We start from the raw sequence: 26,909 nt of genomic DNA, 5'->3' as shown, positions 1-26,909 counted from the left end.
CCTTGGGGTCATGGGGCCTGGGGAGGCACCGTGGAATGTTCCTGGCATGTGCTGACAGGGGATTTCATGCTCTGGCTGGGCCGGGAGGAGCCTGCTGAGCAGAGGCCTGAAGCTGGAGACTCAGGAGGGCACCCGGGGGAGGCAGCAATGTGAGGACAGCATCGGACTGGGTCTCTGCCACTGACCACATCAGCCTCACTGCTCTCCTGGGCTCCTGGAGCCTGCTGGACTCTGAGCAGCTGTCCTCCCTGAGAGGCTGTGAATAGTGAGAGGAGAGCAGGGGTGGGAGTCGCAGGAAAGAAGGGTGAGACTGAAGAGGAGGAAAGGTGAGAGAGACAGAGACTGACTCATGGGAAGAGAGGAAAACAAAGAGAAGGAGACAAATGGATGAAGAGAGACAATAAGAAAAGCCAGAGACATAGGGAGAGGGACCCAGCGAAAGACAGAAACAGAGAGAGGAGGCAGGCAGTGGACACTGCGGGAGTCACAGGCAGAGGACCCAGGATGGCTCTGAGGACCCCCATCAGGGCTCCCCTGCTCCTCATGGGGCTGCTGACAGCAGGTGAGTGGGATCCTGGCCTTGTGACCCAGCACCAAGTGGCCCTCATTTCCCATTCATGTTCTCCAGACAGACCCTCTGCCCTCTCCTGCTGACACCCCTGTGTCCCCAGGCCTGGCCCAGTTGCCGCTCCCTGCCTCAGCCCCACGAGGCTTCTGGGCTCTGCCTGAAAACTTGACGGTGGTGGAGGGGGCCACTGCTGAGCTGCAGTGTGGGGTCAGCGCCCCTGGCAGTGTGGTCCAATGGGCCAAAGATGGGCTACTCCTGGGCCCGGATCCTAGGATCTCCAGCTTCCCGAGGTACCGCCTGGAAGGGGACCCTACTAGAGGTAAGGGATCGGGACCTAAGACGCTGAACCACCAGCAGGGGCTGCCTGGGGTCCTGACCTGGGACCCCTGGTCTCGCCTGCAGGTGAATTCCACCTGCATATTGAAGCGTGTGACCTGAGTGACGATGCAGAGTATGAGTGCCAGGTCGGCCGCTCAGAGACAGGCCCTGAGCTTGTGTCTCCCAGAGTGATCCTCTCCATCCTGGGTATGGGTGAGAGAACCCCAGGACACAGGAGTCCAGATTTCCAGCCCTCTCCTACCCCAGGGCCCGGGATTCCAAGCCCCCAGTCCCAGGCCCGGGATTGCACATCTGATGAGCAACGAGATGCCAAACCCAAATCCTCATATTTTTCTCAGTGGTGGCAGCTCACCCCAGACCTTTTCTCACCAGTGCCCCCCAAGGTGCTTCAGCTGACCCCCGAGGCAGGGAGCACAGTCACGTGGGTAGCTGGGCAAGAGTACGTGGTCAGCTGTGTATCTGGGGATGCAAAGCCAGCACCTGACATCACCTTCTTCCAGAGTGAGTGTGGATGAACTGGCGGGAGCCCCTGGAGTGGGGAGGGGTCCTAGAGGTCCCAGAAAATAGGACATTCCTGAGTGAGGGGGATGCAGGAACAGACTTGGGGAGATGTTGAAGCCAGTGTGAGACCCTGTGAATGGGAGGAAACATCCAGGGAAAGGCACCAAAGTGATGGCAGGACTGCCAGTCTGGGACTCAGGGAAAAGGTTGAGGCTCCAGATGGAGATATGGGTGTCATCTTTGGTACAGAAGCAAGAAGCTGGGTTATGGTGGTGGGTGACACAACCCGGCGAGGTGGTGAGGGCAGGGGTGAGGCCCATGACCTCCAGGATTCAGGGAGGCCTGAATGTGTGGAGGAACCGAGCTGGAGCTTTTCCTCCAGAACCAGGAGGGAGGGGGCACCATGTCCACGCTGAGGATTTCCAGGCCATTCTCCCCAGGATCTGCCTTGTGGGGAACCTGGCATCCCTCTAGCCCTCTTGTTGCCTCAAGGTGGACAAACAATTTCTGACATCTCTGCTAATGTGAATGCGGGGTCCCAGGAGAAACTCTTCACCACAGAGGCCACAGCCAGGTATGAAATTTGGGATGCCCTCCCCTCAGCCTGACCCCCAAATTTCTCTGTGAAAACTCTAAGCATGGAGACTAGAATCAGGCATGAACATCTGGGACCTAATTCTTCTCCCCGACACTCCAAAACATCTTCATGGGAACCCTAGTTCCAGAGTATCAAGTATAAGAATTTTGGCCTGGTGTGGGCCTCTGGGATCCCAATTTTCACTGCTGACAGCCCCCCCCCCCCCCAGATCTCTTCCATGGAACTCTAGATCCTAGAGGAAATCAGCAGAGAGACTTAGAAGACCAGATGTGGGAACCTGGGATCCCCACCTCTTCACCCTGACTCCCCAAATTTCAGATGATGACTCTGACTCTAGAACCCCAACTTCCACCCCAGGGTGACACCCCAGAGCTCAGATAATGGGCAGCTCCTGGTCTGTGAGGGGTCCAGCCCGGCCTTGGACACTCCCATCCGGGTCTCAGTCACCATGAATGTTCTGTGTAAGTGGGGAACTGAGTCAGCTGTGGGCATGGGAGATGGGAAGCAGGAATTGGAGGTCCTGGGGGAGTTCAGGGATTATGGAAGGTTCAGGTTCTCAAGGAGAAACACGGGGGTTCAGAGGCAGGTTGTGGGGCCTGGAAAGAATGGATGGGCTCCCCAGGCCCACTGAGCGACTGCTGCTTCCCAGTCCCCCCAGGACCCCCTGTCATTGAGTGGCCAGGCCTGGATGAGGGGCATGTGCGGGCAGGACAGAGCTTGGAGCTGCTGTGTGTGGCCCGAGGGGGGAATCCGCCAGCCACACTGCAGTGGCTGAAGGTGAGGGCAGAGCCCGGCATGGGGGTGGAAGGGGAAGCAGCGGGTGGAGGGGAACTGGCCCTGAGCTGGCCCAGCTCTGGCTCTGGCTCTGTCTCCAGAATGGCCAGTCCATGTCCACAGCGTGGGGCACAGAGCATGCTGAGGCAGTGGCCCGAAGCACGCTAGTGATGATTGTGCGACCGGAAGACCATGGGGCGAGGCTCAGCTGTGAGGCCCACAACAGCGTATCTACAGGGATCCAGGAACGCGGGGTCACGCTGCAGGTCACCTGTGAGTCCTGACGCTAGCTGCCCATCTGTCAGTCCATGCCCCAGAGAACCATCTGTTTGTGCCCCCAAATCATGCCTGTCTGATGCCAAAGACCTTGTCATCTGTCCCCAGTCCCTTGTCGGGGCCGGTCTGTGATGCATCCAGCCTAGTTTCGTGTCTCTCCTCTGTCCATCGTCCCTGCAGTCCCCCCCAGTGCCATTACCATCTTGGGATCTGCATCCCAGTCTGAGAACAAGAACGTTACGCTCTCCTGCATCACCAAGTCCAGTCGCCCACGGGTCCTGTTACGATGGTGGCTGGGTTGGCGGCAGCTGGTGCCTACAGAAGAGATGGTCATGGATGTGAGGCAGTGGCCAGGCTCCTGGGTCTGAGGGAGGAGGGAGCTGGGGGCATGACTCCTGGATCTGGGAGAGGACCGGCCTGGCGGCCTGGGCCTCACAGAGGAGGGGGTGGAGATGCTTTCCACGTCCCTGCTAGGGTCTGGGGGGAACCCAGACATCGGGTACCGGGGATGGGAGTGCTCTCATTGCCAGGTCTGAAGCTTGCTCCTTGGCAGGGCCTGCACGGTGGCCACATCTCCTTGTCCAACCTGACGTTCCTGGTCCGGCGAGAGGACAATGGTCTGACTCTCACATGTGAGGCCTTCAGTGAGGCCTTTGCCAAGGAGACTTTCAAGAAGTCACTCACCCTGAATGTGAAATGTGAGCCCCCACCCTTTGCCCAGGGGTGTCCCATCCCTTTGAGACTCCCCACCCGCACCCTCAGGCCCAGTCCAGAGAGAAAAGCCACTCTTCCTGGCTTTCCTCACAGATCCTGCCCAGAAGTTGTGGATAGAGGGCCCCCCAGAGGGAAAACGGCTCCGGGCTGGGACTCAAGTGAGGCTCCTGTGTTTGGCCATTGGGGGCAACCCAGACCCCTCTCTTACCTGGCTCAAGGTTGGTGCCAAACAAGGGCTTATGGGGGTGGCCAGAAATGGGGGGAGATGGAGCCCTTTCTCTCCTCCAGAGTCTTGGGAAATGTTGGAAAAACGTGAATTTCTTGAAAAATACTGGAGAGTTTGAGTTTTGGTAGGGAATTGGAAAAGACACAAATGCCATGAGGATGAAATGGAATCCTAGGAAAATTCTGGGAAAACAGTGAGAATTCTAGGAAAAGAAGGAATTCTAGATGAGGACAGGGAATTCTAGAGAAAAGGCAATTAGTTTCATTTAAAGTAAAGGATATTCTGGTGAAATCTTAGGGATTCAGATGAAATGGCAGGGATTTTACGGAAAGACTAAGAATTCCACGTGCAAGGACAATGATGGGCAAAGGCTAGAAATTTGGGGAAGAGACTAGTTATTCCACAGAACATTTGAAAATCTATTAATATTAAATTGCGTTCATGGGATTTGGAGGTAAGAAAGTGAAATTCCATTAAAATTAAAAGAAATTCTGACAGGGCGCCTGGGTGGCTCAGATGGTTAAGCGTCTGCCTTCGGCTCAGGTCATGATCCCGGGGTCCCGGGATCGAGTCCCGCATCGGGCTCCCTGCTAGGCGGGGAGCCTGCTTCTCCCTCTGCCTCTGCCTCTCTCTCTCTCTCTCTCTGACTCTCATGAATAAATAAAAAAAAAAAAAAAAAAAAGAAATTCTGACAGAATTCTGAGAAAATCCTGGGGAGTTGGGGGGCTAGTGAAAATTCTGGGGGAAAGACTAGGAATTATAGGAATGAAATTTAATTGGATGGAATTCTGGGAAAATGCCAAGAATTTGGGCAAAGAAAGGATTCTAGTAAAAGACTAGTGTAATAAGAGAATATTGGGGGAGGATTCAGAAATCTGTGGAAAGACAATGGAATTAAGGGAACGATCAAAGGAAATCTTTGGGGAAAGTGGGAATTTTAAGAAAAAGAACTAAAGATAGGAAAAAATGAAGAAATTCTGGGAAAGGCTTGGGGATTCCATGGGACTTTCCTGACATGTGTTGTTTGCTAAGTGTAGCTGGAATGGATTTTGAGGAGCGGGGCTGAGGGTCGGCAGGGGGCACCAACCATTGCTGGCCTCCAGAGAGCCGAGGAGGCGGGGCGGAGGGGTGGGCTTGGGACTGGAGGCCAGATCCCACCGCAAAACTGTGGGGCTCTGCGCCCCACGTAGGCGGGAGAGACTCCGGGTGGGAGTGCTCGATTCCAGTCCTCATTCCTCTAACTTAGCTGGGTGCCAGGGTAAGGAGGACCCTTTTCCTCATCACATGAAGGCTTTATCTGCGCTGGCGGCAGCCAACCCAATGGGCTGTTTCAGGGGTGGGGGGGAAATGGCAGGGCTACACGGTCCCCCCCAGTCAATCTTTGCCCTCAGGACTCCCGGATGGTGACGGAACCGCGGCCACCCCAGGAGCCGCGGCGGGTGCAGCTGGGAAGTCTGGAGAAGTCAGGGAGCACGTTCTCCCGAGAGCTTGTACTGATCATGGGTCCGTCAGACAACCAGGCCAAGTTCACGTGCAAGGCGGGTCAGCTCAGCGCATCCACGCAGCTTGTGGTGCAGTGTGAGGGCGCACTCGGCCAGGGCCTGGGGCAGGGCTTGGTGGCGGTGGGGAACTAAGCCAGAGCCAGGCTGGGGGACAGTGGATATGGAGAGCCAGGAGGCGTGTGGCAGAGCCTGGGGTCTAGGCAAAGCGGAAGTAGGCTCTGAGCCTCGTTCTTCTGACCCGTTCTTGAAGTTCCCCCAACAAACGTGACGATCCTGGCCAACGCCACGGCTCTGCGCCCAGGGGATGCATTAAACTTGACTTGCATCAGCGTTAGCAGCAACCCTCCTGTCAACTTGTCGTGGGACAAGGAGGGGGAGAGGTGAGAGTGCCAGTGGCCCCTCCACTCTCTGGTTCTGGTCACGCCCCTTACCATTTGAGCCCCCCACCCCCACCCTGGTGTCCTGCCCTGTACCTAGTACCCCTCTGGCTCTGGTTCCATCCCTGAGCTAGCCCTGAACTGACCCTACCACCCCTGCATGGGCCACAGGCTGGAAAGCGTGGCCACACCACCCCGTAGTGCCCCATTCAAAGGCTCTGCAGCAGCCAGGAGCGTCCTTCTGAGAATGTCATCCCGAGACCATGGCCACCAAGTGACCTGCCGAGCCCACAGCCCTGAGCTCCGGGAAACCATGAGCGCCTTCTACCGCCTCAATGTGCTGTGTATGTGGAACCCCGCTGGGATTCCCTCCTGACCCTATACTACCTAGGTCTTCACCTTGACACTGTCCTTTATATCCATTCTAAAGCTTGAAACTTTATCCTTGACCCCTGGCTCTACACCAACTCCTATCCTCCCTCTATTCTAACCCCTGACTGTGAACCCTCCTGAACCCTCTCTCCATCTTTTAACCTGCCTCTGGCCTTTACCCTTTTCCTAAACTAGATCCTAACCTCTATCCTGAACCTAATCGCCGAGCTCAGCTTTGAACTTGTTACCTTGTCCACAACCTTAAATCTAGTCCTGACTCCAACTTTAACCCTTATACCAGTGCCTGATCTCAAATCCTTCCCAGACCCCAACCTTAACAACAGTCTTGACTCCGGGTGGCGCCCCTTCCACAGACCCTCCAGAGTTCCTAGGGGAGCAGGTGCTTGTGGTGACCGCCGTGGAGCAGGGTGAGGCACTGCTGCCGGTGTCTGTATCCGCCAACCCTGCCCCGGAGGCCTTCAACTGGACCTTCCGCGGCTACCGCCTCAGCCCAGGTGCGTGGAGTGGTCACAGAGAGGGGTGCAGGTCTCCCAGACTCGAGGGTCTGGCAGGCTCCTCACCCTGACCTCCCCCAGCTGGCGGCCCTCGGCATCGCATCCTGTCTGGTGGAGCCCTGCAGCTATGGAATGTGACCCGCGCTGACGATGGCCTCTATCAGCTGCATTGCCAGAACTCAGAGGGCACCGCTGAAACTCTAGTGCGGCTGGATGTACACTGTGAGCCCCCATCATCACCCTAGGAAACTAGGGAGTTCTGGGAGCCCCGCCCCCCCGTAACCACACCCACTCAGGGAATCTTGCCCACTGTGGAGTCTCCTATTGTGGAAGCTCCGCCCACCCTGGGATGTTCCCCCATCCTGAAAGCCTCCCACTCTGGGAGCCTCCACTGTGATGGAGTCACTTCCACTTTGGGAACCCTGCCCACTAGAGAGACCCTACATGGAATCTGCTCAGACAGGGGGCCACCTACATGGGAGTTACTCTCATCAGGAAGCCTTGGGGCGCCTGGGTGGCTCAGTTGGTGGAGCGTCTTGACTTTTGATTTCAGCTCAGATCATGATCTCAGGGTCCTGAGATTGAGCCCTGCCTCCTCTGTGCTCAGGGTGGAGCCGGCTTAAGATTCTCTCTCTCCCTCTACCTCTGCACACATGCACGTGTACAGGAGCTCTCTCTCTCTCAAAAAAAAAAAAAAAAAAAGAAAGAAAGAAAAAGTAGGAAGCCAAGCCCACTGTGAAAGATCCACTTCCATACAATCCTGGAAGTCCACCAGGCCTATTCTTGTCACCACAGAGGCACAGTACAGTAGAGGTGGGGAATGCCTCACTAACCCTGAGAACTTTACTCCATGTGCTCTGCATAAAGGGCAGAATGTATCATACCTGTTCATACCTGTAACTTTCCTGAGCACCTCTAAGACACCTCTCCCACCTGGGGCCTTCTCCCATCATCATCTGTATGGGCACAAATGCCTTCCCCAACCCCTTGTCTCCCCCAGATGCTCCCACTATCCGAGCTCTCCAGGACCCAACTGAGGTGAATATTGGGGGTTCTGTGGACATAGTCTGCACTGTTGATGCCAATCCCATCCTTCCAGGGATGTTCAACTGGGAGAGGCTGGTAAGGATCCGACCCTTGGTAAATGGAGGTAGGGGCTGGGGGATGTGGTTTCTTGACTGTGAGCTCCTTGGGAGGAGGGATCACAGCTATATGATCTTATATAACTACATATTTGTTGGGACATCCTCCAAGAGCTAACTAACTGTTGAATGGAAGATGGATGGGTGCATGAGTGGATACATAATCAAGTGAGTGGGCAGGCAGGTGGATGGATAGGTAGGTGGATGGATGAATAAATGGATGAAAGAACAGATGGACAAACAGACAAGTGAATACATGGATAAATGATGAATAGATGAGTGACTAAATGGTTGAATGAGAGAAATGAATAGATAAATTGATTAGATTAGAGGGTAGATGGATGAATAAATACACCATTAGTGGAAAGATGTCTGCGGAAGAATGATGGATGAATGGATGGATAGATGGATGGATGGATGAGTGCATGGGTCAATGGAGAGATGGAGAGATGGATGAACAGGTAGTTGGATGAATTGATGAACAGCTGCATGTATTTATGGGTATGTGCAGGTATGAGTAAATAGAAGGGGTAGATGGGTGGAGAGATGGAAGGGTGGATAGGTGGATGGGTAGAAGGAAGATGAATGAATGGGTGAATGCACAAATGGATGAAGGAGAGGTAGATGGATAGATAAATGAATAAATTGATGCAGAGATGGATGGTTAAATAGATAGGTGGATGGGTACATAGATCGTTCTGAGCATGAATGACTGGATAAATGGATGGGTGAATAGTTTTCTGGATTGGTGGATGAATGGATGGGCCCAAGAATAAATGACTGGATGCATGGATAGATGGATGGATGACTCGGGGAATGGATAGATGGATGGGGGAATTTTTTCTTTGCTAGATCTGTGGAGGGTGACTGTGTCTGGGAGAATAAAGCTACAGGAGAGACCCAGTTTGGGGGATAATGGGGCTGGGGCCAGACTTGGGGGCCATCTCATGTATCTTGTGCCTCAAGGGAGAAGAGGAGGAGGACCAGAGCCTGGATGACATGGAGAAGATGTCAAAGGGAGCCACAGGGCGTCTTCGAATTCACCATGCCAAACTGGCCCAGGCTGGTGCTTACCAGTGCATTGTGGACAATGGAGTGGCACCTCCAGCCCGAGGACTGGTCCGACTTGTTGTCAGATGTGAGTAACACCCAAACTCCTGATTTTAAGGCCTGCCACTAAACTCACATCTCTCATGTCCTTCCACATACCTCATGTTGACCAACAACTCCTCTTAGTTGCCCCCCAGGTGGAGCACCCCACTCCCCTAACTAAGGTGGCGGCAGCTGGAGATAGCACCAGTTCTGCCACCCTCCACTGTCGTGCCCGAGGCGTCCCCAACATCGTGTTCACCTGGACTAAAAATGGAGTCCCTCTGGATCTCCAGGATCCCAGGTGAGTCAAGGCCTAGCCAGGTAGCACTCTAGTCCCAACTTTGGTCCCCCAACCCCAGTTACCTTTCCTGAATTCCTGCCACACCTCCTCCCCAGGTACACAGAGCACACATACCACCAGGGTGGGGTCCACAGCAGTCTCCTGACCATTGCCAACGTGTCTGCAGCCCAGGATTACGCCCTCTTCACGTGCACAGCCACCAACCCCCTTGGCTCAGATCACACCAACATTCAACTCGTCAGCATCAGTATGGTGGGAGTGGGCTGTGAGGGTGTTGGGAGGATGCTCTCTGGGTCAATCCTCGTCTCTGGTTGGCCCAGAATGGCAGTGTTCCCAAAACCTGAGAAGTGTTTATGAGCAGGGATGGAGTTTCTGCCTGCCCTGAAAATCCTAATGGAGACTGGATCTTCAGGGAAATCCACAGCAAGGAAAAGAAGGGGGGGAATTACTGGCCCAAGTAATTGCAAAGTAGAAAGTCAGGAGTTGCTGATGACAGGTTCAGCTGTCATCAAGAACTCTCTGACTCTCAGGTCTGCTTTTCTCTGTGTTGGCTTTATTCTAAGGCTCCTCATAGAGACTGTTAGACTTCCCAGGGGAAATGGAATTTTTTCTCTTCCTAACAGTGGTATGAAAGTACTAGACTTATGATTCATTGGCTCTACTCAGCTCTCATCCCACCTCTGAACCAAACTTGTGGTCAGGGAAGGCGACACCCTGGTTGGCTTGGCTCGGTCATAGATCTCTCCTACAAGGAGTGGAGTCATTTCCATCAGAAGCACCTGGCCTGAGAATGTGGATGAATGGTTTTCCAAAGGATACTCAGGGTTCTGCAACCAGAAGAAACAAGGAATGAATGTGACATAGGCACCAAAAAATCCATGCAAGGAACATATGTCATACACAGCCAATGCGCATATTTGCCAACTCTATTTGCAAATTTGCCTACTTGCTAAAATTTATTTGTAACCTCGAAATCAATACTCATGCTTTCTCGGTCATTCAGGAACATGTACAGAGCAGGTAAAAAAATTGAGTCACCCAATGAGCACATTCTCAGTTGGGGTAGAACAAGGTGACACTATGCTTTCTTGTTTCAGCTTTCATACTATAAGGAAATGTCCTCTTTGCAGCCTATTTAGTCCCATATTTTTTGCACTTTTGTGCTTTTTGTTAGTGATTTTGTTATTTAAAGTGGCCTCTAGCCATAGTGCTGACGTGCTGTCTGGAGTTCCTAAGGATAGGGAGAAAACACTTCTGATGGATAAGCTTCATTCAAACACAAATTATAACACTGTTGGCCGTTAGTTCAATGTTAATGAATCAATAAGATATATTAAATAAGGTGTTTTTAAACAGAAACAGAAAAAACAAGGTCCTGTATTGATTGGTTGATGAAAATGTTGTGACAGGAGGTTCACAGGACTCTAACTGCATTCCCCCAGAAGCAATGATTTGATGTTCTGTAATTCAGTGTTCATAGCAATGTTATAGGACATAACCACCACTACTCACGAGAATCAACTATATATTTAAAATCATTCTTAGAAAAACCTGGAAGGAATCTTCTAGAACCCTTCTGTATCCTCTGACTACTCCCTTCATCCTTTTCCTCAAAGGTCGCCCGGATCCCCCATCAGGATTAAAGGTTGTGAGCATGACTCCGTATTCGGTGGGGTTGGAATGGAAACCTGGCTTTGATGGGGGTTTGCCACAGAGGTTCCAAATCAGGTGGGTCCCTGTCAGGGCAGGAAGGGATGGCAGCCAACAGGGCTGGGGCACCTCCCTGAATGACTGCCCTCCCTCTCATGCAGATATGAGGCACTGGGGACACCAGGGTTCTTCTACGTGGATGTCCTACCACCTGAAGCCACCACCTTCACACTGACTGGGCTGCAGCCCTCTACACGATACAGAGTCTGGCTGCTGGCCAGCAATGCCCTGGGGGACAGCGGACTAACTCACAAGGGGTCCCAGATCCCTATCACTACCCCAGGTGGGAAGGGACAATCTTGAGCAGGTTGCAGAGCTCCTCAGGGGATTTATGGGGTGACATAGCGAAGTAGATATTATTCCCTTCTTATAGATGAAGAAACTGAAGACCAGAGAGGCTAAGCAAACTGTTGAAGTTCACACAGCTAGAAGGAGGTAGAGATGAGACTGGAACTCAGGCAGATGAACTCCAGGAACCAGTTTTTAGCCACTATTCTGTCTGAATGTGATTAATGACACAAGGGAAATTAGAAAAACGTTTGTATTGAATGGAAAGAAAACATGGAAATTGTGGGGTGCAGCTAAAGCAGTGTGAGCGGGATATTTACAATATTAAGTGCTCATTTAGATTTTAAAAAAGGCTTCAGATTGATGCTTAGTTTCCACATCTTAAGAAATTAGAAAAAGAAGAGCAAATTAAACCCAAAGTAAACAGAAGGGAGGAAATAATAAAGAGCAAAAATCAATGAACTAGAAAACAGAAAAACCATAGAGAAAAATCAATGAAACCAAAAGCTGCTGCTTTGAAAAGGTCAATAACCTTTATAAAGCGAATCAAGGCAAAAAAGAGAGAAGACACAACTACATCCATATCAGGAATGACAGGAGGCATTACTACTAACCCTACAGACATTAAGGGGAAGTTAGGGAATAATATGGGCAACTTGATGCCAATAAATTCAGCAACTTTGATGAAAGGGACAAATTCCTTCATATGACTACTGAGAACACTGGACTCTGGCAGGCACGGTAGTGTAGCGGCTCATCACGGATTCAGGTCCCAGCTCTGCCACTTCCCAGTCGTGAGACCTTGGGCAAGTTACTTAACATTTTCGAGCCTCAGTGTCTAAAAATAAGGTATCTCAGATCTCTGTGCCTGTTACTGAAAGTAAGGTCTCTCTCAGACAGTTGTGAGGATTAAATGAATTTACTTGAAGTGCTTAGAACAGGGACCTGTATAAAGTAAGTGCTATGTAAATACTGATTTAGAGAAATGCCCCCTGCTCAACTTCTATTTACTTTGCCCCATTAAAGCTCCGTCTCTCCCTTCCTGACAGAGCAGCCTTCTTCCCTATGGAAGTAAGGAACTTCTCCCATTCCTCCTCTTTCTTTCCCCCATTAGTCTTCCCTCTAAGTACTAAAGCATAAAGTACTTTGTACCTCACTTTGCTTGCTCTAGAACTAATACCTCTATTAAGTCATTCTGAGCGCCCATGATTTTTTTGGTTAACCCTCCAACACTGATAATTTGCGTTAAAAGGACTTTCCATACCATAAAGCACTCATCAACAACAATAATAATTATCATCATTACTATTATTATTGGCATTAGAATGGCTATTAATAGTATTGCCATTACTATCAGCAATTTGCAGCTCTATTTGAAATATTCCTGATAAGCCATAAATCAGTTCCTCAAAATGGGTTGAAAAGCTTAATAGGAAACCGCAAAAATATTTAAGGCTTACCCAGATTCTTGGTGTTAATTCACAACCTCTATATCCACCCCCCAGGTCTAGACCAGCCTTCTGGAGAACCTGACTACCAGCTGCCCACAGAGCAGCCTGCAGGTAAGTTTTTAATCCCTTGAATATCCCTCTCTCCCCTGAGAATAGCGCCTTCTGGTTTCCAACCCCACCACCTCTGTTTTGTGGCCACAGCCCCTTAAGACTTAGCTCTGTCCCCTATGCACATCCTAAGCTCTTGCTCTTTCTTGGATGTGACACATTTTCTCTCTGCCTAATTCAGTTTAATTCTGAAAGAATTAGCTGATTCCATGCCCTGTGCAGAGCCTGTATCAGTTGGCTTTTTTTTTTTTTTAAAGATTCATTTATTTATATTAGAGACAGAGAGAGCGCGCGGGGGAGAGGGAGAATCAAGGGCTTTTTTTTTTTTTTTTTTAATGTTTTATTTATTTATTCATGAGAGTCAGAGAGAGAGAGAGAGAGAGAGAGGCAGAGGCAGAGGGAGAAGCAGGCTCCCCGCCTAGCAGGGAGCCCGATGCGGCACTCGATCCCAGGACCCTGGGATCATGACCTGAGCCGAAGGCAGGCGCTTAACCATCTGAGCCACCCAGGCGCCCCTAGAATCAGAGACTCTTAAGCAGATTCCCCACTAAAGTGGAGCCGGAGGTGGGGGCCTAAGGCAGAACCCCACACGGGGCTGAGACAGGCCTGGACATGGGCCCTCATGGAGCCCCACACGGTGCTTGATCTCACAACCCTGAGATCAGCACCTGAGCTGAAACCAAGAGTCAGATGCTTAACTCACTGCACCACCCAGGTGCCCCCATATCAATTGGCTTTTGATGCAAAATAAACCACTTCAAACATGGGCACTTATAGCAACAACCATTGTTTCTATTGATTCTGAGTGGCTGAACAGTTCTGGTCTGGGCTACAGGCAGCTGGAGGCCCTCCTGGGACTGGCTGATCTAGGATGGGCTCCTCCTCATATATCTGACAATTCGGTTTTTGGTTGGGACAATGGAGATAACTGGGTCACATGTCTCTCCCTCTCCTTGACTTGTTCACACAGAGGTGGTCACAGGAGTCCCAAGAGCAGCAGGACCAGCCAAGCACTTTCGAGCTTCTGATTCTGTCACACTTGATATTGTCTCATGGGCTGAAGCAAGTGACATGTCTCAACTCTGAGTCAGTGTAGAAGGGGACTACTCAAGAGTGTAGTTACAGGGGGGGAATTATGACCATTTTGCTAACAATCCCCCTTCAAAACCTGAGAAGAAGGTTGCAAGTGACAGAAATTCAGCTGTTGTGGGCAATAAAAAGAATTGCTTGGCTTGTGAAGTTGAAAACTCCAATAGGTGCTCATGATTTTCACGAAGGATCTATTTCTCTCTCTCAACTTTGCCTTCATCTCTGATGGCTTCCTTCTCAGGTTCTTTCATCAAGAGGGCAAAGAAGTACCTGCCCCCCTCCACATACCTCCAGCTTTGTTCCACTTCTCAGCAGCCGGCAGAGGAGTGTCCTAAATGTTCTGGCAAAAGTCTACCTTGGGTCAAATGCTGGATGGGTCTGAACTGGTCACTGTGGAAAGAGGGATGGGTGCTCTTATCGGCCAGGGAGGTCCCCATGTCCTCCATGGAGATCTGTGGGAACATACAGCCTAAGAGTGAGGGAGTGGCTATTTCCTCAAAGGAAAATGAGTGCTGTTAGCAGAAGATGGGGAGATAGATGCTGAGCAGATGTTTACTTAGAGGGATTTAGTCTTGTCCTTAGAGATATAGCAGAGGACTCCGATATTACCTGGAATGGAAGTTTGTGCGAAGAGGAAGTCATTTGGGGTGCCTGGGTGACTCAGTCTGTTGGGCGTCTGCCTTCAGCTGGGGTCATGATACTGGAGTCCTGGGATTGAGCCCCGCACTGGGCATTCTGCTCGGTGGGGAGTCTGCTTCTCCCTCTCCCTCTGCCCCTTCACCCTGCTTGTGCTCTCTCACCTCTCTGTCAAATAAATAAAATCTTAAAAATAAAAAAAAGAGGAAGTCATTTGAGAAGAAAATCAGTTGAGCAGAAAGGACATTTAAGGACAGACATTGGAGTCTTCCAAGGCTTAGGGGTTTGGCTCTGCCTCAGTGATTCTGGAAACAGCTCCAGTGGTTAGTTTGTGTGGCTGGAGGGTCCAATAGCAGGGTCTATGGTTGGTGGGCAAGGCTGAATACATGGGAAGAGGTCTTGAATGCCCAGCTGAAGCTACCACCTGAGTCTACACCACAGGGCTCAGGTAGGACCCACTGTTAGTGGCTTGACTTGAGAAAGGAGCCACCTGCCCTGAGGTGGCAAGAAGGAGTGGACCTGGAAATCCCTGCCCATCTGCTTCCCTGACCTAGGAAGAGGGGCTATGCTTAGTCAGAAATGGGCTTTCTCAGAGAATGCTGCTCTGGGCCTAGAGCCAGTTGTTTTGGGTTCATTGAGGGGTACCTTCTTCCCCTAGAACCCACAGGGCTGCCCCTGCTGCCTGTGCTGTTTGCTGCTGGGGGTCTTTTGCTGCTTTCTAACATCTCCTGTGTTGGGGGATTCCTCTGGCAGCGGAGACTGAGGCGTCTTGCTAAAGGTGAGGAGAGACCATTCTTCCCCTGCGGGGATGGAGGCCCAAGAGTGACAGGGAGCCCTGGGGCTGCTCCATATTGAAAGTCTCCTAGGGCCTGTCTGGTCAGAGAAGGGGTGTCTCTGATCCCTTTCTCCCTACTTCCCTCAGGCATCACAGAGAAGACAGAAGCAGGGTAAGTGGGAATATTTTTCTGTAAGAAAGGCTCTGAGGAAGGAGGTTTGGGGATGAGAGGTGTCTGAGTCAACACCAAGATGCCCTCCATACCTCTGTCCTAGAAGGTCGGAGGAGGACCGAGTCAAGAATGAATATGAGGACAGCCAGTGGACTGGAGACAGAGACACTCAAAGCTCCACGGTGAGTGGGGGTGCTCCCGGAAACTCTGCTGACAGGGAACTGGCAGACTAAAATTCTGTCATTAACTTCAGGTTAATCACTGTCCTTTCTGGGAACTATGGAGCCAGAGGATAGAAAAGATTTTATCTGTTTTTTTTGTGTGTGTGTGGGGGGGGGGGCGGGGTGTTGACAGGTTAGCACAACGGATGTAGAACCATATTACCACTCCATGAAGAACTTCAGCCCCCAGCTGCCACCAACACTGGAGGAGGTGTCTTATCCCGGAGGTGAGTCGTGACCATATCAGAGCTCCCTCTGCTCATAGATACCCCTGACATCTGGACAGGTGCCCTGATCATCCCTTCCTTCCACTCCAACTCCAGGTTTCACACATCTTGAAGAGGAGGATATGGCTTTTCCTGGACACCTGTATGATGAGGTGGAAAGACTGTATGCCCCACCTGGAGCCTGGGGACCCCTCTACGATGAAGTACCAATGGTGAGGAGATTTGTATCAGCAGAAGTTTTTCCTGGCTAGAGCCAGAAACCCACCTCCTACTGTTTATGTTAGTTAGGGTAAGCTAGACGCCATAGCACAAAGGCCTGGCTACGATCCTATTTCCTTCTCACATAGCAATCAGAGCTGAGTGACCCTATTACAGATGGTTATTTCAGAACTCAAGTTCTTTCCATTGTGTTCCTCTGCCATCCTCTAGTGCATTGTTCAAGTTTGCATAGATAGGCTAGTTCACTGCGGGTTTCAACTGGTGGGAGAGGGAAAAAGAGAGTGTGGTGGAGGCACAACCCTGCATTATGGCCTAGGCCCAGAAATGGTACACTCTACTCATTCCCTGATGAGAACACAGTCACATGGTCACACCTAACTATGAAGGAGACTGAGAAATATAGTCCAGCTTGGCATCTATATGCCTCACTATACTTCTATTACCATGGAAGAAGGAAGCTATGCATTCTACTGGATAATTAGCCTTCTCCACTATGCTGGTTAAACAGAGAGGTATAGAGAAATAAACTTTTGGTCCACTTAATTGAAAAGTCAAGGGACAGAATAGTCTTCAGGCCCCACCCAGGTGGACCCAGAGTTTCCTCCCTAGAGATGTCCCCAGAAAATGCAGGTTTGTATCCTATTAGATTGGTAACCTTCACAGAAAGAGAGTGTCTCTTTTCCAATACCTCGAAAGTCCCAGAGCTGACACTTTATTAGTCTAGCTTTGGTCACATACTTATTGCTGAACCACCGAGGCAGGGGAAAGACTATGCTAATTGAACAGGTCTGGACTGGTGCCCAGCCGTGGCATCAGAGAGTAGGGGCCATGCACTGGACTGAGTGAGAGAGGCACAGAGAGCCCAGAGGGAAGTGAAGATGGTGACTGGGCAGGCAAGAACAGCAGACCCTTTTGACTATCAACTACCCCCACCTCCTGTGAGGGAGGTGGCACAGAACCCTTGACTTTCCGTGTGGCCTTGGCTAATGCTCTGGCACCTCGGGGCCAAGGATTTCCCTCTGTAACTTTGTCCCAGATGGGGCACTGTTCTCACCAGCGTGGAAATCATGTTCATTAAAATGCTGTCCGTGGTGCTGAACCATATGTACCCTCTAAAGCACAGAGGCAATCGGCACACTCTTTCTGTAAAGGTCCAGATAGTAAGAACTTTGGGCTTGCTGTCCTTTTCAAAACCACTCAGCTCTGCCTCTGTAGTATGAAAGCAGCCACAGACAATACATAAATGAACAAGTGTGGCTAGGTTCCAGTAAAACTTTATTTTTGGACACTGAAATTTGAACTTCATATAATTTTTACATGTCATAAATATTCTTTTGATATTTTCCCATCAATTAAAATATGTAAAATCATCCTTAGCCCCAGGCAGTACAAAAACAAGCAGCAGGCTGTATTTGGCCCATGGGCAAATCGGCTCTAAAGTTTGCCGAGCTAAAACCACCATTTGCTCCCAATCCTAGGGGAAAGCACATCTCCGGTAACAACCACTCTACATGGTCTTTTTTTGTCTTCTATTTTGATGAAAACTTTGAAATTTATAGGCTAACAGGATCATGACTCACATTCCACTCTAATTCTCTATATCATGCACTTTTAAAAGTTTCATATTTCTGACATCTAAATTATTTTTCTGACAGAAATCATGAGATATCTTAGACTTGCTTAAAAATAACCCAGTTAGTGAGGTTAGGAGATGAAAAGATGGAGATATAGATAAATCAAGATCGACTAAGGGTTGCTATTGTTGAAGTTAGGTGATGGGTACATGGAGGTTCATGATGGAGGCTCATTATAATCACTCTCTTCTTTGTGTATGTTGGATTTTTTCCCCATAATTAGAAACTAAAACATTTTTTTTTCTGGGAAGTTGAGTAGGAGTGTGTATCCCTCCTAGAGCTGTAATGATGACCCATAGGGCATCTTTCTATGGTTCTAACTCCACTTTTGCTTGTCAGGGCCCCTGTGACCCCTGCTGGCCTGAGGAGACATATGAGGATACAAGAGGAATCTATGATCGGGTGGCAGGAGACTTGGACCCTATGGAACCTGATTTTCTACCCTTTGAGCTGAGGGGACATCTGGTGTGAGAGCCTTCTCAACACCCTTTTCCTACACCTGCAGGACATAATATTCTAATGGCCCTTTTTATTCCAACATGGGCTGAGCGTGTTAAGTGAGCTCCATAAGACACAACGGGACAGGACTATTTTCAAGAGAGGTGTGTGTAAGTGACAGGAGATGATTCAAGCTGGTGCCAACAAGGCTTGTATGAATAAGACTGCTCTGGGACCTGACTTTAGAAACTAAACTTCTCCAAAGGGAAACAGTAAATTGTAAAAGACATCTCAATAATGAAAACCTCTTCCAGGGTCTTTATACTTTTTAAAAAGTAAAATTTTCAGAAGTTGGAAAAGACATATTAAAAATAGTTCATTTTGAGTTCAACTACACCTGAAATGGCTAATAAGTGGAATTTGTGAACCACTGTTATATCCTACTTATTTTATTATTTTCCACAGGTATCTAAAATATGATGTATAAACTATGACACACATGTAAACGTAAACAGACTCTATAGAAAACAAAAAGACAATAAAACCAGCCAGACACAAAAGAATACATATTGTATGATTTCACTTATAGAAATTCTAAAGCAGGCAAAGCTAATCTAAGGGGACGGAGCAGATCAGTGGTTGCCTGGGGCCATGAGAAGGGAATTGACTGCAAAAGGGCACAACAGAACTATTTGGGGGTGAAGGAAATGTTCTATATCATGATTGTGGCATGGGTTTCATGGGAGTATAGATTTGTCAAAGCTCACTGAACTGTACACTTATGATGGGTGCATTTTATGGTACATAAGTTATACCTCAGTAAGGGTGATTTGTAAAACAGTCTCCATAATAAAGCAGCCCAGCAAGAGAATTCTTGTTGTTTATATTGAATCGCAGAAAAACTGAGAAGTCAGCCTATTTTCATGGAGAACAGAGTATAGATAAGTATAATCTTCATTTAGGCCTCCACTTCTACTTGATTACTCATATTATCAAAACTGTAGGTTCAAATGCTCATCAACATATTATTTTTTTTTATCAGTGCAGACTAAAATAAGCTTTTACACTACAGCACTTGAATACACAAATGCACTGGGGTCCAAACAATTCCCCTTTAATTTAAAAGATGATTTGAGGGGTGCCTGGGTGGCTCAGTCGTTGGGCGTCTGCCTTCGGCTCAGGTCATGGTCCCAGGGTCCTGGGATCGGGCCCTGCATCGGGCTCCCTGCTCAGCCAGGAGGCTGCTTCTCCCTCTCCCACTCCCCCTGCTTGTGTTTCCTCTCTAGCTGTCTTTCTCTGTCAAATAAATAAAATCTTAAAAAAATAAAAATAAAAAATAAAAGATGATTTGATTCCTGAAAGCAGAATTTTTCTAATTGTGTATTTTTCTTTTTCGAAGAAGAGACCTACAGCATTCTGTTTCCACACTGGCTAAGCAGGAAAGTGAATTTATTGGCTGTTCTAGCTGACAATGTCAGGGGAATGCTGGCTTCAAGCACTGCTGGATCCAGTATTGAAACAAAGCCAGGAAGGGTCTATTTTTCTATGTCTCTTGGCTCTGCTTTTCTCTGTGTTGGTTTCACCCTCAGGTAGACCCTTCATTTAAGAAAGATGACCCCTTACAGCTCTAGGCTGGCATTCCACAAGCTCAGCAGCCACGGTGCCTCTTTGGCCAGTAGTTCTGGAAAGTCCTGGGGCTGTTTTTCCCTCAGCCCAGCTTGGGTCTTAAGCCCATCCCTGAACCAATCATTGTGGCCAGGGAAGAGAATATGCTAATATTCTTGGATCTGGGTTGCTGGGTACCACTTGAACAGCTTGGGTAAGGCTCCCCAAAGGAACTCCATCCTGTGGTTGGATCTCTTCGTGCACTTCCTATTTCCTCTTTGCCACTGTTTGAATCAAGGTAGCAAATATCTATTGCTTCTGTCTGCCCAGAATCTAGTCCCTTTTAATTTACATAAATAACTATGAATGAGACAAGTTCCTGATTACAGCAAGCTCCTGGATCCAGATGTGCCTGAAGTTAGAGCTGCTTCAGGACCATAAATTCCCCTTTCCCCTTAGGCCAACCTGAATGGTGGCTTTAGTTAGTTGCAACCATAAATTACTATCTTTCTTAAGCCAGTTTGAATGGGGGCCTTTAGTTAATGGATACAAAAGATGGATAATTTGCAAGGGGCAGAAACTCACTCAAGCTTACGTAGAGCTAAAAAAGCATTTGTTTTACTAGTTACTAAGGGAAAAATAATAATTTCATAGTTGAGAAAACATGATTGATGCCACCCTAACCAAACGATCAAAGTTAACATTACCAGTCATGGGACAAAATGGCATCACAGGCCCCCGGTATGAAATACTGAGGATATGACAGAATGTCAATGATATTCCGGAGTAAAATGCATAATATGAATCTAATAATGAGGAAGACAGATAGGAATTGAAGGATATTCTTTTTTTTTTTTTAAAGATTTTATTTATTTATTTGACAGAGAGAGAGACAGTGAGAGAGGGAACACAAGCAGGGGGAGTGGGAGAAGGAGAAGCAGGCTTCCCACAGAGCTGGGAGCCCGATGTGGGGCTCGATCCCAGGACCCTGGGATCATGACCTGAGCCGAAGGCAGCCGCTTAACCAACTGAGCCACCCAGGTGCCCCAAGAATTGAAGGATATTCTATAAAATAACTGGCCTGTAATCTTCATATATGCCAAGGTCATGCAACACAGAAGAAGATTGGGGAAAAAAAAAAGAACACTGAGGGGCACCTGGGTGGCTCAGTTGGTTAAGCATCTGCCTTCGGCTCAGGTCATGATCTCAGGGTCCTGGGATTGGGCTCCCTGTTCAGCAGGGACTCTGCTTCTCCCTCTCCCTCTCCTTTTGTGATCTCTCTCTCTCAAATAAATAAAAATCTTAAAAAGAAAAAAAGAACACTGAGGAATTGTTTCAGATTAAAGGAGACTAAAGAGACATCAGAACTGAGGGTAACACATAATTTCCATAAAGACTATTATGGGGCCAATTGGCAAAACTAAATAAGGATTGTAGATTAGATAACAATATTGTATCAATGTTAGTTCTATTATACTATGGTTGTGTGAAAGAATGCCTTATTCTTACGAAATGTACACTTACGCATTTAGGGTAAAAGGGTATGGTCTCTTCAGTTTACTCTCAAACAGCTGAGGGGAAAAAAGTGTATATACACACTGATAGAAAAGGATAAAACAAATGTGGTAAAACGTTGACTGCTGGGGAATGTGAGTGAAGTGTACTGGGATTCTTGGTACTATTCTTATATCTGAATCTATATATTTGTATATCTGAAATTAGGTCAAAATTTAAAAAATATATTGTAAAGGTGCATGACAATGTCACAGCAGTAAAAAGTAGGAAGTGCAGCTGGGTCTCATGGGTTGTATAAATCTATCCAGTTCTTTTCATCTTGCACTGGTACATTCATCCTTTGTCTGTATCCCTCAGCAGATTTCCTCCATTCTCTCCTTGTAGATATTTAGCTTCCCTCCTTGTCCATAATGATTGCTTGTTGAGGAATTGGCTGCCCCCGTTCTAAAGCACCATGAAGCCCAACACCACAAAGCTGCTTGACTCTGAAATGTAGTCCTTTATTCCAAATTTCAGACAGGTCAAATCTAATTGGCCCAAGTTGGATTAAGAAAAAGAAATCATAGGAGGAATAAAGAATATCGAGAACTGGATAAAAAAATGAAGATACTACCTATCAAAATCTGTTGAATACATCAAAAGAAGTGTTTTGGAGAAAATTTATATCCTTTAACACTTACGCTAGAAAAGAAGAAAGCTCCAGAGTCATGAACTAAGTGACTACCTTAAGAAACTAGAAAATGACACTTCTCCAAAGAAGACATACAGATGGCCAACACACGAAAAGATGCTCAACATCATTCATCATCAGGGAAATGCAAATCAAAACTACAATGAGGAATCACCTCACACTTGTCAGAATGGCTAAAATAAAAAACACAAGAAACAATAAGTGTTGGCAAGGATGTGGAAAGAAAGGAACCTTCTTGCACTGTTGGTGAGAATGCAAACTGGCGCAGCCACTGTGGAAAACAGTATGGCGGTTCCTCCGAAATTTAAAAATGGAACTACCCTATGATCCAGTAATTGCACTACTGGGTATTTACCCCCAAAATGCAAAAACACTAATTCAAAGGGATACATGCACCCCTATGTTTATTGCAGCGTTATTTACAATAGCCAAATTATGGAAGCAACCCAAATGTCCGTTGATAGATAGATGGATAAAGAAGATGTGGTATAAACACACAATGGAATATTATTCAGCCATAAAAAAGAATGAAATCTTCCATTTACAACAACATGGATGGAGCTAGAGAGTATAATGCTAAGCGAAATAAATCAGTTAGAGAAAGACAAATACCATATTATTTCTTTTTTTTAAATACCATATGATTTCACTTGTATGTGGAACGTAAGAAACAAAACAAATGAACAAAAAGGAAAAAAAAGAGAGTGACAAACCAAGAAACAGATTCTTAACTATAGAGAACAAACTGATGGTTACCAGAGGGGAGGTGGGGGTGGGGTATGGGTGAAATAGGCAAAGGGGATCAAGAGCACACTTACCATGGTGAGCACTGAGTAATGTACAGAATTGTTGAATCACTATATTGTACACCTGAAACTAATATAACATTATATGTTAACTATACTGGAATTAAAATTAAAAACTTAATAAAATTTAAAATAATAATAATGTTGGGAAAATTTTGTTTTGTTTTGGGGAAAAATTTTAAAAAAGAAAAAAAACTAGAAAATGAACTATAGAATAAACTCAAAGAAAATAGAGTATTTCTTCTACTTTTAAGAAAATTAAAATAGTGTTTGCTTCACAGCATATATACTAAAATTGGAACAATACAGAGAAGATAGCATGGCCCCCGTGCAAGGATGACACACAAATTGAAAAGTATTCCATATTTAAAAAAAAGAAAAAAATAAAAATAAGTTAATGAAAAAGTAAAATGGAGATTCTTTTTTTATTTTAAAAGATTTTATTTATTTATTTGAGAGAAAGAGTGAGCAAGAGAAAGAGCCCACAGGCAGAGGGAGAGGGGGAAGCCAGGCTCCCTTGCTGAGCAAGGAGCCCGATGTGGGGCTTGATCCCAGGCAAAACTAATTTGTGGCATTAGAAGTCAAGAGTGGTCTTCCTTAGGGCAGAGAGAAATAGGACTTGAATGTGATACAAGGAGAGCTTCCAGAGGGATTATAACGTTCTTTGACCAGGGTGCTAGTCACACAGGTGCTGTCACTTCCTGCAAATTTATCATACCGAACACTTGTAATATGGACACATTTCTTTATGTGTGTTTTACACCGTTAAAATTTTACATTATATCTCATTAATAAACCTTTTAAACGCCTTTAAGGAAGGTTTCAATTTGTTTAGGGCACGGACAGAGGGTCTAGCATTCCTGGTTCTTCCCCCGTAAAAGTCTGTAGCGCCCTCCAGTGTGACAACTAAAAACAATTGCGCAAGTTTCCAAAACTCCCACTAAGGGGCGGTACCGCCCCGTTTGAGAAGAACAAATCTAGCCCAGATTCTAAGTAAGTGGTTTGTATATTGGGATCTGGAGCTCAGGGGAGAGGTCTGTGCTGGAGATAAAAACTTGGTGGTGGTAATGGGAGTGTCCTCTGATGTTAAGTGGTCCCCGAGCCCCAATATTAAAGGCTGAGTAGGTGTGCAGGGCATTGAGACACAGAGAATCGCAAGAGTACTGGGGGGAGAGAGATTTTCCTAAAATTGTTGCTGGAGAATTGGTAAGGCAGGGAGTGATGGGAATTGAGGATGGTGAGATGGACCAGGATAAACCATGAAGATCATCTTATGGTGTTTGTACTTTATCCTACGAGTGGTCAGAAGGCAATAAATAGTTGAAATAAGGACAATAGACAAACAGCATTCATGAGCCGTCTCCACATGCCAATCCCTATTCTAAGTTCTTTTTATGTATTTTCTGCTGGAACCATTAGAACTCCTGAGTCCAATTGTTTTATCACCCAGTATCCATTCACCCTTTCCCATGCTGACTCTTGGGAAGCAGCAATACCTATTCCCTCACTTCAAGTAGGCTTTGTGCATTGGATGTAGTCCACTCTACTTGGGGCTCCCGAATGGCCACTCAGGTTCGGCCATTCTGAGTATCTAACTCTCCAACCCCAGTCATCAGGTGACCCAATCAAAACTGAGAGGACTCTGATCCCATAGCTGTTCTCCCACTTAGAACTATGCCTCTGCTAATATAAAAGCCCCTTTCCATCTCATCACAAAATGGGTCTCCACCCACAGGACCACATGGAACTTCATTCTAGAACCTTCCATGGCTACTATAGAGCAGCCCACTGTGTTCTCTCTGTTCTGCCAGGCACGCAAGATTCTCCACCTAGTCTCTCCCCCATCCAGACTCTCATTTTCTTTCTTTCTTTTTAAAAAAATAATTGAGAGAGAGAGAAGGAGTGGGGGGGTGCAGAGGGAGAGAGAATCTTGAAGCAGACTCTCCGCTGAGCACAGAGCCCAACATGGGGCTCAATTCCAGGACCCCAAGATCATGACCCGAGCCAAAATCAAGAGTCAGCCGCTCAACTGACTGAGCCACCCAGGCACCCCCAGACTGTCATTTTCAACTTAACCTTACCCCAGTCTTAGCTTTGCCCTTTGGATAGGTCAGAATCTTTTGTTGTGGTGGTAGACTGTATTTTTCAAAGATGGCCACAACAAGATTTGTTCCTCTTACAATGTGACTTGACACTATCCACTGAAAGATAGGATCTGTGCCTCCCCCCCACCTCACCCCACCACACCTTGATCTGGGCAGGTTTATGACTATGGCAGAAATGACACTGTGTGACTTCCAAGAGTAGGTCATAAAAGGCAATACAACTTCTTCCTGGTTCCCTTAGGATGCTCACCCTAAGAACTCGACCACCATGCTGTAAAGAAGCCCAAGCATCTCTCCCTCTCTCTCTCTGAAATAATAAAGTCTTTAAAAAAATAAATAAAGGCACCTGGGTGGCTCAGTCGGTTAAGAGTCTGCCTTCGGCTCAGGTCGTGATCTCAGGGTCCTGGGATCGAGCCCCGCGTCGGAATCCCGGCTCAACAGGGAGTTTGCTTCTCCCTCTCCCTATCCCCACAAATTGTGCTCTCTCTCTCTGAAATAAATAAATAAAATCTAAAAAAAAAAAAAGACCAAGCATTCTGTGGAGAGGAACTGAGGCCCCCCAGCCCACCGCCTTGAGTGAGCCTCCAGCCAACAGCCAGTACCAAGTCGTCTTATATGTGAGTACAGCATCTAGAAAGTGCCTCTTCCCACCTCAAACTGAGCTGTCCCTGCTCATACTGCATGGAGCAGAAACAGGCTAGTGAGGCTGAGCCCTGTCCAGATTGCTAATTTGCAAGCAAAATAAATTACTGCTATTGTTTTAAACTACCAAGTTTAGGGGTAGTTTATTTTGCAGCAGTAGATAACTGGAGAATTGCTTCTGCTGACTCACTCCTGGTGGCTTATTTTCTTGTGTGCCTGGTGATGCCTTTGAGTGTCAACTTACTACTTGATCTTAGTTACTGGGAGTCTTACACACTTAAATTGGGGAAGTCTTCCTCCAGAGAGGATTTGCTTCTGGTTCTGCTGGTACTTAAAGGGCGTAATTAACCTGGGTCTACCCAGCCCCTCTCAGGGTCTTGGCTTAACTTGCAAGTACCAAGTCTAGACCCCCTATCTCTCCCACAGCCCAAGACTTAGTATTACAGTAGCAATGCTGTTCTCAGCAGCCACTCTCAGGGCAGCTCTACCTCTCAGCTGTTCCCTGCTCTCCCTCTGCCAGATCATTTTTTTGAGGGGGTGATTCTTGGGGACTCTATTACTCCTTGCAAGATCACAGTGACTCAAGAAGAGAGTCTTATCCACAATTTACTCGTACTGCCGCAAGAAGGAATCTCTAAGTCCTGTGTCCAGCAAATGCCAAATAAATCCATTACATCATTCATTCATTCAACAAAAATTAAGTCCCATGCTAATCACTGGGGATAAATTAATGACATAAACAAATATGGCCCCTGCCCTCATGACACTCACGGTCTGGTGAAGAGGGAGATATTAACTAAGTATTTGCTCAAATAAGGATGAACATGTCGGGAACTACAAGTAAAGTGTGGAATGGTTAAAATTCCCTCACGGCAAGGGCTGCTCACGGTAGGCCTCACTGAAGGCGCACCTTAAATCCTGAGACCTGAGGACATGTGGGAGTTAAGGCAAATAAGGAGTTAGGCAAATAAGAAAGGGAAGAGTTGTTTGTTTGTTTAAAGATTTATTTGTTTGTTTTAGAGAGCGAGAGAGAGCATGAGTGGGGTGGGGGGAGGGGGGAGGAGCAGAGGGAGAGGGAGAGAGAGAATCTCCAGCAGACTCCACGCTGAGCGCAAAGCCTGATGTGGGGCCCAATCCCACGATCTCAAGATCATGACCTAAACCAAAATCAAGAGTCAGACACCCAACCGACTGAGCCACCCAGGCGCCCCTGTGTGTTAACTAGGCTCCACACCTAGCCTAGAGCCCAATGCGGGGCTTGAACTCACAACCCTGAGATC

At 47.7% G+C, this 26,909-nt stretch overlaps 1 protein-coding gene and 1 non-coding gene across 2 annotated transcripts; both read left to right on the top strand.

The window, feature by feature from the left end:
• Window positions 1–504: 504 nt before the first annotated feature.
• On the top strand, window positions 505–18,298 carry NPHS1 (NPHS1 adhesion molecule, nephrin). Its single transcript, XM_032390174.1, has 29 exons — window positions 505–562; window positions 672–887; window positions 971–1,093; window positions 1,280–1,408; window positions 1,901–1,982; window positions 2,364–2,467; window positions 2,656–2,783; window positions 2,882–3,053; window positions 3,237–3,394; window positions 3,610–3,754; window positions 3,864–3,988; window positions 5,388–5,574; window positions 5,749–5,878; window positions 6,047–6,219; window positions 6,622–6,762; window positions 6,844–6,984; window positions 7,763–7,884; window positions 8,871–9,042; window positions 9,141–9,297; window positions 9,393–9,544; window positions 10,914–11,025; window positions 11,109–11,290; window positions 12,801–12,857; window positions 15,238–15,357; window positions 15,502–15,526; window positions 15,633–15,708; window positions 15,881–15,974; window positions 16,071–16,186; window positions 18,167–18,298. The coding sequence occupies exons 1-29, from the start codon at window positions 505–507 to the stop codon at window positions 18,296–18,298; spliced, it is 3,729 nt and encodes a 1,242-aa protein (XP_032246065.1).
• A 4,850-nt stretch (window positions 18,299–23,148) lies between these two features.
• On the top strand, window positions 23,149–23,252 carry LOC116623478. The gene has a single exon (XR_004297717.1). It is a non-coding gene; the product is annotated as a U6 spliceosomal RNA (small nuclear RNA).
• Window positions 23,253–26,909: the final 3,657 nt, after the last annotated feature.

Source organism: Phoca vitulina, unplaced genomic scaffold (assembly GCF_004348235.1).
Source record: "Phoca vitulina isolate PV1807 unplaced genomic scaffold, GSC_HSeal_1.0 scaffold58, whole genome shotgun sequence".
Classification (NCBI taxonomy): domain Eukaryota; kingdom Metazoa; phylum Chordata; class Mammalia; order Carnivora; family Phocidae; genus Phoca; species Phoca vitulina.
The sequence above is the reverse complement of the archived record's forward strand: the minus strand, read 5'-3'. Positions and strand labels throughout refer to the sequence as shown.